We start from the raw sequence: 13,933 nt of genomic DNA on the forward strand, positions 1-13,933 counted from the left end.
AGTAAACAAAAAATCAGAATAATTTTAAAAGTATTTTTTTACTTTTATAATGTTTGTTTAACGCTACGCTGTTTCAATCAATTCACATGCAGACTGCTGGCTGCAGGGTGTCTATGCAATATGGCAGCCGCTGTGGCCGCAGGCAGCCGGTGCACATTGTCCTATCGCTTACATCGCCGTTTCTGTACTTCGTGTCCCGGAGTGAAATAAGCCGTCTTGTTGCTTCAAGACCTCGCGATGGAGCGCGGTCCGAAGAAAAGAAAGAGAGGACCCTACAAGACTTATTTAAATCCCAAGTCTCAGTTCCAGCTACCAAGGAGCACCGCACGCGCTTGCCCGCCGACCGTAAGTTCTGATCATTTTCAACATGGATGGGCACTTTCGATCGGGGTTTTAGCTTGATCCGGGCCCTGCTGGTATCAGATCAGCGGTTGTCCACAACATTAATCTGCATGTTGCTCAACGACTTCGATCGTTGCGCCGTGTTTTACGGTCTTCCTTTTTACCACCCTTTATAGTTCTGCCCGCGAATGATCGAATGTGCTCGGCCGTGTTAAATTGCTATTTTTTATCAGTGCATTTTCTTTTTCATTAATTTAGCGCAGCAATTTAAGTCCAAATCTCATTATTTTCTTCTAGGGTGCCAGCCCTAGCATGCCTTCTTCGAGTGATGAGGCAGACAGCGACACTGAAAGGGCAGATCCACCAAGTCGAACAACATCACTGAAGAGCCGGAATAGTCACATAGCTAGTCCGGGCTCCGAACGTCCGGAAAGTGAAGAAGATTTCCCCGAGTCCGATAATGAGCCGGTAAATTGAGCTGGTAGTAGAATGCTACGAGAACTATTGTTTCTATACGATAAACCGTTTACTATATCGGCGCACTTGTTCTATCACAGGTAACGTCAAGTGGAGGCCGGTTAGGCTCGTCAGCTGGCAGTGCTATGGAAGCTCCTGCTGCAGCCCCTGAAGCACAAGAGCAGAGGAACAGCGCTGATCCGTCACAGAAATTTCCTGCACGCGAGCCTCACGCCCCAGCAGATGAAGTTATTTTACTAAGGCTTATCAGTTAATTAGTAAGCATACACATGCTATTTTATGCTTATGTATTACGATGGGAAATTATAAATTTTGGTTGGTTTTTTTTAGGACTCTCCACTTCAAGACGGCATTGCAAGCCTTTCTGACGCAGATGATTCGTCACTGTTTGATAAGGATGAAGAGGTAACTTTTACACACTAGTTGCACTCTACAAATATGTGCAGCTGGAAGATTCACATCCACTAGAATAGCCTTGAGCAAGTGCATTGGCACTGTGGTTTTCTCTTGCATAATCAGTTCAAGACGAGTTATCACTTGGGACAATAAACTCTGGGAACAACCTGCAACAGGTTTTCAGACCATGTTCTTAACACTGTCTGTTGTCATGTAATTTACGTGCTATGAGTGAACTAGCACAGCTAACTAGAATAGGCAGATTGGGTTACTGTGGCACTAAATGCTTCTTTTTTTTTTTCTTCACAGGAAGCTTTTTCAAGTGACCATGCTTCACAGCAAGGTTTCCCTGGAGATTTTCTCACATTAGATGATGACATGGTGTGTTTGTTTTCACTGGAAATAACTAGATTTATGGTCAGGTTTTAAGGGCACTACTTTCACAGGCTCTTTTATGTACTGGAAAATGTCTGTGTAAATTGGGCACTGTTAAGAGGGACACGTAGCGGTGATTTGGTGAATGATTCATTTCAAGATCACTGGCTCTTTCATTTTAAAGAATATCTCACCAGTTGGTCTGTAAAAAGTTATCAGCCTAGCAGGCATGATATTTTGTACTGATCAATAACAGAGTTGTTTGCTCATATTCATTGGGCTTATCACGGTTCACTATAACTGAATTCTGTGATAGCTTCATTGACGAAAGCTTTTTTTTTTTTTACTTTCAGCAGCCTGCTGCAGATCCAGTGACAGAGCCTGATCCATCTTGCAAGGCACGCTTTGGAGACCTTTTTACACAACTTGTCACTGAGAAAGTGGTTCTTTCGAAGGGAGATATTCTCCTAATGGCACTAAAGCATGCTGTGAAGAATAATTTGACTCTTTTGGGTTTAACTAGCTTAATAGATTTAATTAACAGAATTTTTGATAAACCTATATTACCTCACTCACAGTATCACCTACATAAACTTTTTAGCGAAACTGGCACCACTATGACTTTTTTCTTTTTTTGTCCGAGATGCTTTTCGCATATTGGCAGTCTTGAGACAAATTCTTACTTGAAATGCTCGAAGTGCAGTCACACAACTTTTGTGTCTTCCCTTTCGGATGCCCCCTTTTTTGTCACTCTCGATGTGGAGTCGCAACTTCAAAGGCTACTTAAGGACTGTGATCTTCTTGATTTAACAAAGCCCCTTCCGACGAATGGGACATTTTCAGACATCTGGGATGGTACAATGTATCGTACTTTTGTAGCCGAATCTCAACACTGTGGACCAAGAATCAGTTTCTCGTTGAATGCAGATGGGACCCCGCTTTTCAAATCAAGTGGGACATCAATTTGGCCCATCCAGCTAATTGTTAATGAGCTCCCTCCACAGCAAAGAATGTCCAAATTGGTCCTGGCCGCATTGTGGTTCTGGAAAGAAAAGCCAAACATGGCACTTTTCCAAGGTACTTTTGTTGAGAAAATGAACGAGCTGTGTGAGAATGGCGTTGAATTACAACGTCAAGGAAGGGTTGAAAAATATAAGGTCTATTGTATCTGTTCAAGTGTAGATTCTGTTGCTAGGGCACCGATGCAAGGTGTAACCCAATTTAATGGGTATTTTGGATGTAATTGGTGTCTCCAAAGAGGTGAGAGAGCTGGCGGGGCAACTAAATACCCAGTTGAGGAAGTTGAACCCACAGAAAGAAGTGAGCTCCAAATGCTAAATGACATGGAGATTGCTTTGAAAGGGGGGGTGCCTGTGCAAGGAGTCAAAACAGTGTCACCGTTGATAAACCTGCCCCATTTTAACATAGTGTGGAGCTTTGTGCCAGACTATATGCACTGTGTCTTGCTGGGGGTAGCGCGCCAGTTCCTAGAATTGTGGTTCAATTCTGATAGTGCCTGTTCAATAAGCCGACATCAGCACATAGTGGACCGCAGGCTTATGTCTATTAAGCCACCAATGGATGTGAAGCGATTGCCGAGGCCGACAAAAGAGCGGAAATGGTGGAAGGCCAAGGAACTTGAGAGCTGGCTACTTTGTTACAGTGTCCCTGTTTTGCATGGCATTCTTGAGAAGCCATACATGCAACACTGGGCTTGCCTAGTTGAAGCCTTGCACATAATGTTGCAGCGTGCAATCAGCCCAACTGAGCTCACCATTGCCGAGGGGCTATTGTTGGAGTTTCATGTGCGTGCAGAACTGCTGTTTGGCAAGTCAGTCATGACATTCAACATGCACCAACTGACTCATATAGCAAAGAGTGTGCGCCACTGGGGACCACTTTGGGCACACAGTGCGTTCCCATTTGAAGCTGGGAACGGCAGCCTAAAAAAAGCTGTAAAAGCAGCTAACGGAATTCCCCATCAAGTCTGCCGAGTCCTACAGATGGAAAGCATGGTAGTAGAACTTCAACGGCAGGCTATCAGTCCAAGTGTAGCAGAGTACTGCTCGTCTTTTGATGGCACAAAAACGCAAAAAAGCGTACTTAGTAGTGGTGGCTACCGTTTTTTCGGACACGGTTCCCGACGTGCATCAGCAGGTTTGCAGCCATCTTTACATGACACTACCCTTGAGTTCACCAAATACAGAAGAATGTTGGCGAAGGGATCAATTATCACTGATAGCATGTATGCATCTAACAAGAGGACCAATAGCTCTGTTGTTGAACTTCAAAATGGGCATTTTGTTATTGTTGAAGAAATATACCATGGCAGCGACAACAAAGCATATATATCTGCAAGGAAATTAAGCTGCAGTCCAGTGATGTACAACTTGGTGGCCATGTCACATGTGCTGAAAGTAAATCACAAGGCAGCGAATACATCACTGGTCGAATGCTCTGAAATCAGAAAGGTGGTTGTGTTTGTGGAACTCGAAAGAGCTTCCTATGTATGCTTCCCTCCAAGTTCCTTTACATTGTAATGTATTTGAAGTGAAGAACCTATGCTGTGTAAGTTTTAAAGGAACCCTGTTTAGTGCACACTATGCCTCAAAACATGAGCGTTTTTTTATGTGAGTGGCCCTTGAAATGCCTTGAGGCGATCGACGTGAAATCGCCACCCGTGACTAGTTAGCTCTTCTAGTAGGCAAGATGTTTGTCATGATGACTCATACCATTGAAACAATTCCGTTTGAGTATATATAATGTATATAGTTCATCAAAAAGTATATAGTGAATCCAAATGTAAATTAATAAACATTGAGTATGTTATGTATATATAACATTGCCACGTCTATATATGGTAATAGAAGATTTGTACGGAGGATTCGCGGGTGACCTGATCATCTCCAAGCAAGCTCACCTAACATCATTCACTTTCTGGATATGGTGATGATTTTTTGTTTCACGATTATGTTTCAATGCATGGTGACAACATGGTGTACCTCATAAAAATTGTTCTTTAGAGCAGTCATGCCTGTGTAGCTCATGAACATACCAAGAAAATGTTTTTAAATGTGCAGTGAAAATGGTTATGTGTGGGCCCGCACATGAGAGCCTCCCCGGCTGCATATTTGAGACCACTGATATAGAGGGATTTATCGTGCTGTGCAGATTAAATTGATTGACCACATGGCTGTGACAAATTGTGAAATATCTGTCTGTAAGCCAGCTTGCTCTCTAGGTTTGATTGTTTTTGGAAATATTTTTTTTTCGTTAAAGTCTAGTGTTTTGCATATTGTATTAGGTATCTGAATATTACCGAAAAGAGATCGGTGGGTCTGAATTTCTTTAAATTTATTATGTCTCTTTTTGTGTGTATTAATGTTTTATATTTGCATTGTGTACTGAATGTTTTCCTATATTTATTCAGTGGGTGCTGTATTTTTTTTATTCTTACTGCTATTGTATTCTTTATTTTAGTGTGTGTGTCGGGGTACTGCAATATTACATGACGCTTTTTATTCTTTTTCATACAAGTTCAGTCTTGTACACTATGCATAGAATGTGTGCTTGTCATTCATACATAATTCATTGTGCCACTGTGAGCATCCTTAAAGGCCAACTCCAGCGATTTTTCGACCATGTCAAGGTAATGGTGTTTCTGTGTTCCTGAGACACTCTTGTCACGAGCCCAATAGCTGAAATGCTCAGGAAATTCGAAAACAATTTTTAATAAGCAAAAAGGTGCAAAACCGAAACCCGACCGGGCGCCCGGTCTGCATATGATGTACTATTTGTTAAGAACTGGAGGCCGTATACTGGTTCTGCCGGCACGTAGTATGAAAACTGTGAAAGCCAGACCAGCGAAGCACCGGCAAAACACCACAGAGGAAGGAAGAAAGCTCTCCCGTGCTATGGTCGTGCCAAACACCACCGCTGTCGTCTTGGGGCCAGCACAATAAACAATGTAGGGGCCAAAGTAGCGATGCCATCGCCTGCGTCACTTTCGTTGACATGACAAACTTGACATCGCACTGACAGTGTTGCCAATAATTCTGGCAAGCGAGGCGAGTTTTTCGAGGCAATCTTTAAAATTCATTTGCAAATAATCTGCGCATCTCTCAAGCCTGTAATTGGCATAAATGACAGGAATGTGCGTAAGAGTGTACCCAGCGAATTTGATTGAGATTCGTTGACCTCGAAAAACCACCGGAGTTGACCTTTAAGCATCCTTAAATAAGTAAAGACATGCTGTTCACGTGTAAACTGTTAACCTGTATGAAACCTGTTTCTCAGTGCTTTACTGAAATGCCAGTTGTATGGCAATGCCTTTTTCCTCCTTTGGAACTAAAATTCCTTTTATTGTGATTCAATTTACTGTTATAAGTATTTGTAATATTTGAAGTATCTTGTACGCCTTGTGTTGCAGCACTGGCCAAGAAATTTTTTTACACCAAAATATGTTCTGTGCTATTTAAATCCTGTTTGCCTTGAAATAAAATTCTTTTTTTTTCAATGTTATTGTTGCCTTTCATACCTTCTTTCGGATATCTTGTTAGTGAGAACATCTAATTGTTTTCTCTTAGTTGCATAACCTTTTCTATCGTATGAATATTAAAAAAATTCAGTCATATCCTGCAGCAGCATTATATGCAGTGACAGGTAGCCCATAAACACGTGACATCAGGTGCTCACTGGTAGTTAGCCATATTCCCTAGTTTGGGAATAAGACATCGTTGGTACATTGTGATGCTGCAAACAGTAGAAGGTGCGGTTCCAATGTGTACTAGTACTTTAACTGCTGCATTTTCATGATGCATATATGGAAAGCTTAATCAGATGCCCTGATACAGTGGTTGTTTGTAAACCAGGCAAGTGTTGTAAACAAGCTTAATTTAATCCAAGGTTTAAGTAAGTGACCGAGCTCAGGGATTCCAAGCTGAAGCACTAGCTCGAATTCTGTTTGGGTAACACACATAAATGAATTGCTTTATATGGAGGGTTGGATGCATCACCGTAGATTTCCATTTATGACTTTCAATACTGCTCAGGTAGAGAATTGTAAAAAATAAACTTCAAAGTTATGCATGTACTGCAATTGGGGTGTCCTATTGGACTCTCCCATTGCAGCTTGGGTCCCATTGACGTCCATTTGAGTCCCATTGCAACCAACTGGAACCACCTATCATGACAGCAGGTCATCCTGTTAGAACTTCAAATATGCAGAGTTGGTTAAAATGTTAGAAGCCACTACATGGGAAGTCCAATTGGACAGTCCCATTGCAGCATGCACTTCCAATTGGGCACCAGTTAGACACCATTTGAACCCCACTTAGCCCCCTTTGCCACCCATTGCTCCTAACTGGAACATCCAGTTGGACCCATTAACTATTTTTGACTGGGTGGTCAACCTTCGTGACCCATCCGGCCGCCTCGCACGATGGGCCATTCGTTTGCAAGAACATGTCTTCACCATTTCATACAAGACTGGCCGTCTACACGCTGATGCGGATTACCTCTCCAGAAAGAGTCCTTCAAAACTCGCTACAACAGTCAACACAGGCATGTAACCTATGCCCCCGGTGATCTAGTGTGGGTGTGGACCCCAATACGCAGACGTGGCTTGAGCCAAAAGTTACTGGCACACTACGCCGGTCCTTTCGTGATACTTCATCGTCTCAGCGAGGTCAACTATGAAATTGCACGTGTCACCACTAGTGGCCGACGTTCATGCAAGACAGAGGTGATGCATGTTGCCCGCCTGAAGCCGTTTACACAAAGGATGCAAGAATGACTCGTCCAGAGGGCTTCGTCTGAGACCGGAGGAATGATAAGAAGTATCACTACCAGGAAAAACAAGGGAAGCGCGGTTAGAGAATGAAGACAACGTTGCCTCCACTGCGATCCCTTTGAGTGGGTACGAGCCATGTCGGTGGAGATCATCATCATTATACGGTGATCGCAGACTCTGGGCCCATTAAAAACCCCCATTAATTCACCTTGCCTTGTGTAACAATATGTTTATTTAAAGGGGTCCTGCAACACTTTTTCAACTAGCCATGGAATGGATTCACTAAAACAGCTTATTGCCTCACGAATTTACTGCCACAAAATCTTTAGAATACATCCAGTACGTCACAAGCTGCAATCGCATTCTCTCTCCTCTCGTTCCAATGAAAGAGCTGGAAACTAAGCAGGAAGGCATGACACGAGGAAAGAAAATACTACGTGACCTTGAGTACTTTTTCTCTTTTTTTTCCCTTCAAATGCGCGGCCTTTCAGTGCGATTGTGCACGTACGCGTAAAGAAGTGGCAGCTTTCCACGGCAGCCCCAGTAACGACCGAGCGCGCCATTCTCAAATCAGGCAATGCCTGTGACAAGTGATTTTTGAGCTTGTATTGTGATTTGCTAAGAAAAGAGTGGAATTTTCAGCGGTCTTCGAGAATTTATTGTCAATTGCAAGCCGTGTGCTGTGCTGTAATATTTCGCTCGTGTGTTCTCGGTAGCCTCGACTACCGATCGGCAGCGTTTTCTGACCATGCTCAGTGAATGTTGCAGGGCCCCTTTAAATTTGAAGCGGGGCTTCGCGGCAAAGCGGATTTTCTTAATTACGTGTTTTCACGGCTTAGCATGCCTACAATGCAGTGAAACTATCTTTACAAGCGGCTACACGAAGGTTGATATACATCTATTTGTTCATAGCGAATACTTCAAAATTTTCAATAATTTAAATTTTAATCAAAGCAACTTTTAATATGCTACTATTCGTTAGAGTATTCGAATATTCGCACAAGCCTACTGAAATCCTTCACAAAAACACGCTATACAGCCGTCTTGTCGGGCAAGGAACGACATTGTTAGCAGATATGATAAAGTATGGTAGAAGAGTAAAATAACGATCAGGCATCACACAATACAATTTGCATAGCGAGTTAGTTTTTGAATGCTTCCAACTCATTAAGCAGGGCTCGGCCATAATTTTTAATCGTCATTGGCCACTGCATCAACAAAGTGCACATATTGCCTTGCAAAAATCGCAGCCGGTACCTCGCATCTTCAAAGAGTGATGAATAGTGAAGTAGTGGGTGCTTCCCAACTTGACAAAAATTGTAATTTATGGCATACTTGGTACCTTACAAGCGTATGGACATTCCTAAAGGTACATGCTTCATGACTGAGGAGGTCACGGTATATTTTTATCAATCAAGCAACATTATTTTTTAACTATCAGTGGTCAAGGTTACAATGTCCACAAGTAATTGTCCTGCAGAAATATTGGAAGCATTATACTAAGTGCAGCTCCGTGAAGTAAAAATCCTAAACAGATATGTACAAACAAATATAATAGAACTTCACTGTATATTTCCTAAGAATTTTAAACATTTGCCCAATAGATTCTTAAATGACATTTTTGGAAGACCGTTAGTCAAACTTAGAAACGGCTGCAGTGATTGCAACTGATGCTTCAATTTGTGAAGCAAAGGCAGGGGTGGGAATCGCATCTTTACAGGTAGGCAGTTTTCAATTTGTTTACCTGACTTTACACATATTTGTCACTAGGAGTTACTAGCCATTGTTTTAGCTATATGCAAATTACGTCTACCAATATCAGAAACCATCATTCCAACACCCTGTCTGTTCTTCGTTGGCTGCACCAAATTTTTCAAATACTTTAGAAGCACTTTACTATCTCATTCCAAGGCATATACATATTATTTACTTGATGTGGGTACTAGGGCACAAAGGTAAAACTCTCAATTAATATGCGGATGCCCTCGCAGTAGCATCTCGCTATAGTCCCAAAATATCTTTATTGCAGACGTCTGTATCTGCGGCATGATTTGAAAAATCTGCCACATCGGATAACTTCACTCAGTCAGCATCTGAGTTTCCTCTTATATATTTGCACAGCGCAAGACTACGAGTAGTTACGACGTAACTACAGAAGAAGAGACAAGGACAGAAAGAGCGCTGTTTCCTAATCTCAATTAATTGGAAATGACGATGGTGCTGCTCTAGAAGGGCAGAAATGTCATTCGCCAGAATACGATGCCGAGTCTTCTCAGTGAACTTTTACCTACACTGGGCTGGTCCGGTGTGTTCAGCTTAATATCTCCATTAAAGTGAGAGTGAATCCTTGCATGATTTGTTCTTATCATGCAGATTATTTACCAGTCAAAGAAAAAGACTTTTGATGAACCATTCCGAAGGTTGGGCTTAAATTTATCACTTCCGGTGATTGTTTACTTTGGAACTTCCGTACTGGGTTTTAGCCGCAGGAACATTTGCAAAGCTGTATGCGATTTCCTACGTGAGAAAATAGGAATTTAATGTTAAGGTTATCTAAATTCAGCTTATTCTTCAACAAAATTGGCCTCCTCTTTTATTTTCTCCTCTTTCTCCTTATTAAAGCTAATCACTTATTTCAAAAACTATCTATTGCTACATATTGAGGACATATTCATTTATATAACAAGGCACCACCTGTTTCATGGCCAATCCCCCATGGTGGGTTGTGTCAGTTTCATAAGAGTTAATCAATTAATTTGTATTAATAGCCTCAAGAAAGCTTACAACAGGTTCTACAAACGCCACTCTTCTAGCTTCTACTGTGACTGTGCTGCCCTTTCCGCGCGAGTCTGGTGTTTTTTGCTGAAAATTGGATAACACGACTGCAAAGGAGGATCATGACTGATATATCCAGAAATCTTATGTTTATTCTTTGGTATACTAGTTCAAACCACGTTCTAGCAAGCCACAATGTGCTTATTGCAGGGCCACTGAGGCTGAAGCAGCATCCGTTTTCCGACGAAAACCAATGCTGCTGAAATTGCTGAAGAATTTACTCCTAGACGTTAAAAAGAAGTAAGTGCAGTGCAAATTTACCAGCTACCTCAATGACGCTCAATAAAAACAAGTTGCTGATGTGGTATGCACATCTTTCTTCTTCTTTTAACCGCTTTTGTTGATACAATTTTGCATAATAAGTTTTATTTTCTGGTTTCCATAAAAATCATATTAATGGCATTTTGCTGTTTATGTAAAACTCTGTGGTGTATGAATTTCTAATGAATCATTGAAGGCTGCTGAATACATTTTTGTGAATTCAACTTGTTTTTGTCAGTTTTGTCAGCTGGTAGCCAGGAAAAAAGCAAGAAATGTAAACACTGATTTCTGAATAACAGAACCTCTTGCATATCATTAACATAGAATCATTTAACTTCAATGTGCTGTATATGGCTGCAAACTTTCACATTGCTCAAGACACTACCATGTTTGAATGAACTGTTCAACATGCCATATTTTGGCAGTGACACCAAAAACACAATTTTTCTTGGTGCTATATCGATACAACTAATAAAAAAATTATGCCTATACTTGGAGCCTGAGAGCTGGTTCTTTTTATACAAGAATACATGTGATGCATCAACCACAAATAGTCACTGAAAATGTGCAAATCGATGCCCTAAAACCTGGTTTTCTTGTAAAAGAATGTTTATTGCCTTGGAAGAAGTCCTGCAAATTCAGCACATTTATAGACAGTCCGTCGTAATTCGCATTGGAAGGAGATATTATGATTCTATTTCTAGGTATTATTCATTAATTAATGAAAGCCTAAATCTAGCGGCAACACTAGGGTCACCGGCATTTGGCAAGGAGAAGTGGCTGACTGAACGACCCTCCATCTTCCCTTTCATTTTGTTTCAGAAATTGGTGCACAAAAATTTTATCATGATGACCAACTTCAGAGCAGACTTTGTTTCGTAGGTAACTAATTATCTCTTTCTTTTTTTCCAAGGTGTCTAAAAGTACCAGCCACACCTCTTAACTGACAATTCAGCTTTGCATCATATTGAAATCTTATATCTAGATTGGTTCAGAGGTTTGTCTGGAACACTTTGAATACTTGAACAAATATTAATGTATTCAAATTCGATTTGAATATTAAGTTATTGGCAATCTTGAAGTTATCCAAATGCACCAATAGATGCATAGTATGTCCATAAAGGTGGTTTCACAGCAGCAAACGGCAAAATCCGCACTGCCACAAACATACTGCCACGAACATACTAGCCTCACATTGATTCTCCCTTTTTTTAACATTGAAAAGCTTGTTATGCCAGTTTATATGCACTAGTTACGGTATAGTAAATTTTAAAATGTAACACACTTTACAACTTATCTCTTGCATTCTACCAAACATGAAATCCTGCTATGTACTATTTAAAGTTGCTTCCACCTTCTTTGAAACAAAAAAAAAATTACATTCACACATGCTTTGTTTTAATTTTTAAAAAATTGCACAGGTCTTTGGGTCATGACAAATATGCAAATTTTCCTTTATAATATTGCCACGGCATCAAAACAGAGGTCTTGCAGCAGAGATGGAGATACCAGAAGCAGGTCGGTCTCTTTAATAGAATGCGCAAGGGAGTTCTTCTTTTCGTCCATTTTATAGTCCTTCATGGCACATGCACAACTACCATGATATTTCTTGCCGCAAGCACGTGAGAATATGTGATATATACTATTCCGATTTGATATGAGATTATGCGAACCAAATCACTATTCGCTTCAAACGGAAAATTTGCAATCCACACAGGCCTAATCTAGATGCTTATTTTGTATTGTTGAGCAAAAAAAGAGTGAGCCAGGTCATATTAAAAAAAACAACAGAATGCAGCAAATCGTTTTTGTCAAATTAATGCCAAAAGTAACTTTAAAAAAATGCAATATGCAGTAGTACTCCAGGTACTGCAATTGAAATATGCAGTACTTGCAATATGCAATAAATGAAAACAATAAACATGAAAAAAGACCTGCTAGGATGTGAGCACATGTGGCTAAAAAAGGAGGTATTGGCAAATGCCGTGATGGCTTTAGAGGCGTGAGTAGGCGTTGCATAGTGCCATTCTTTAACTCAAAGAAAAATGTCGTGCACTTTTCTGTCAAATCTATATTTGCCATGCCGCCGCTCCCTTTTTCGATGCCCAGCACAGCTTTATGAATGAAGCTCTGAGCAGCTGTCACAAGTTGGCAAAGTATTCATCACGTGGTCAATGGAGGAGAAGACATGCGACTTTTTTCTTCGCACACCCAAGCTATGCTCCCTAGAGGAGCTGTAGAAGTAGTTTTTTTCTTGCAACATTCAATCGCTTGTCCCTCCATCCAAATTTCACAGCCTAATTCGTTATGCCACTCCATACCCAAATTAAAACCACTACTTTAATCTACTTCACTTGGTGAATAGGTGTTGTACACAGCAGTGCATTGTGGCAGTGGTGTAATACACACAGCGACATTAAGGAAAGTGTAAATTTTAAGGGCTTGTTCTCTTTGTTAGACATAGTAATAATGAGAACTAACAGACAATAATGCCAGGGAAAGTATAGTGGCTGTCATTAGAAGTAATTGTAATGTGAATGTGAAGAAAGAAAACTGGATGCAAAGATGACTTGGCACCGGCAGGATCCAAACCTGTGACCTTCGAATAACATGTCCAATGCTCTACCACTGAGCTGCAGCGGCAGTCATTCCTACATGTTCTTTATAGGTGCATTTAGATGTGGGAGTTTCAGTCAGCCCCACACGTTGCCATTGGGGCGAGTATGGAACACTTTTTGCCTGTTGTGGCGTCACATAGTATGTGATCTTATTATGAGATGGCAGCTGACAGCGACATTGTGATTTTTGAACACCACTCTATGAGAAGCCGGAGCCAAGAGTAGCCTATTGGACAGCCAACCAGGGAAATAAGACCACAATATGATTATGAGCCACACACACCACAGAGGGGGCTCCAGATTAATTCTGACCTACTGGGGTTCTCCAATGTGCATCTAAATCTAAGTAAACAGGTGCTCTTGAATTTTGCCTCATCAAAATTCAGCCACCATAGCCAGGAATCCAATCCATGTGCTCAAGTTTAGATGCACAACTGAACCTGCTAAGCTACTACAATGTGCAGTAATTTTAGAAGACAACCACACAAGTACTATCTGCATGCTGTTAAAAGCTGCTGCAAGGTTCAAACAGGACAGTAGTGAGGTTTTCATTCTTGAAGATGCAACATGGCTGTGTTCCTGAAGGATTAAATAAAATTCTAGTTTCACAAGTGACTTGCTAGATCCCCTGCATTTGCCAATAATGATAACAATGTCACTTGTGGTGCAATGTATATATGCCTATAATATGTAGTAGCAATCATTGAAAAATGTTAACATGCATACATACAAAATACACTATCTTTTTTATTTAAATAGTTGTGTTGTGTTTTCTCCAATGTGTACGAATATATGTTGAACATGACGTAGACCATTGTGCAGATATATTGAACATTGT

At 40.9% G+C, this 13,933-nt stretch overlaps 1 protein-coding gene across 5 annotated transcripts; it reads left to right on the forward strand.

The window, feature by feature from the left end:
* The first annotated feature begins 88 nt into the window (after positions 1–88).
* On the forward strand, positions 89–4,908 carry LOC119161431 (uncharacterized). 5 transcript variants are annotated; one of them, XM_037413889.2, is made up of 6 exons: positions 89–345; positions 640–810; positions 900–1,076; positions 1,150–1,224; positions 1,525–1,596; positions 1,944–4,908. In XM_037413889.2, exons 5-6 carry the CDS (start codon positions 1,594–1,596, stop codon positions 4,128–4,130), a joined length of 2,190 nt encoding a protein of 729 aa, XP_037269786.2. In that variant the 5' UTR covers positions 89–345; positions 640–810; positions 900–1,076; positions 1,150–1,224; positions 1,525–1,593; the 3' UTR covers positions 4,131–4,908. The 5 variants fall into 5 exon arrangements, 4 of the variants coding, with proteins under 4 accessions (XP_037269786.2, XP_037269787.2, XP_075733341.1 ...); XM_037413890.2 differs by having other exon boundaries at positions 1,947–4,908; XM_075877226.1 differs by lacking the exon at positions 1,525–1,596.
* The last annotated feature ends 9,025 nt before the right edge of the window (positions 4,909–13,933 follow it).

This window comes from Rhipicephalus microplus, chromosome X (genome assembly GCF_043290135.1).
Source record: "Rhipicephalus microplus isolate Deutch F79 chromosome X, USDA_Rmic, whole genome shotgun sequence".
Taxonomy (NCBI): Eukaryota; Metazoa; Arthropoda; class Arachnida; order Ixodida; family Ixodidae; genus Rhipicephalus; species Rhipicephalus microplus.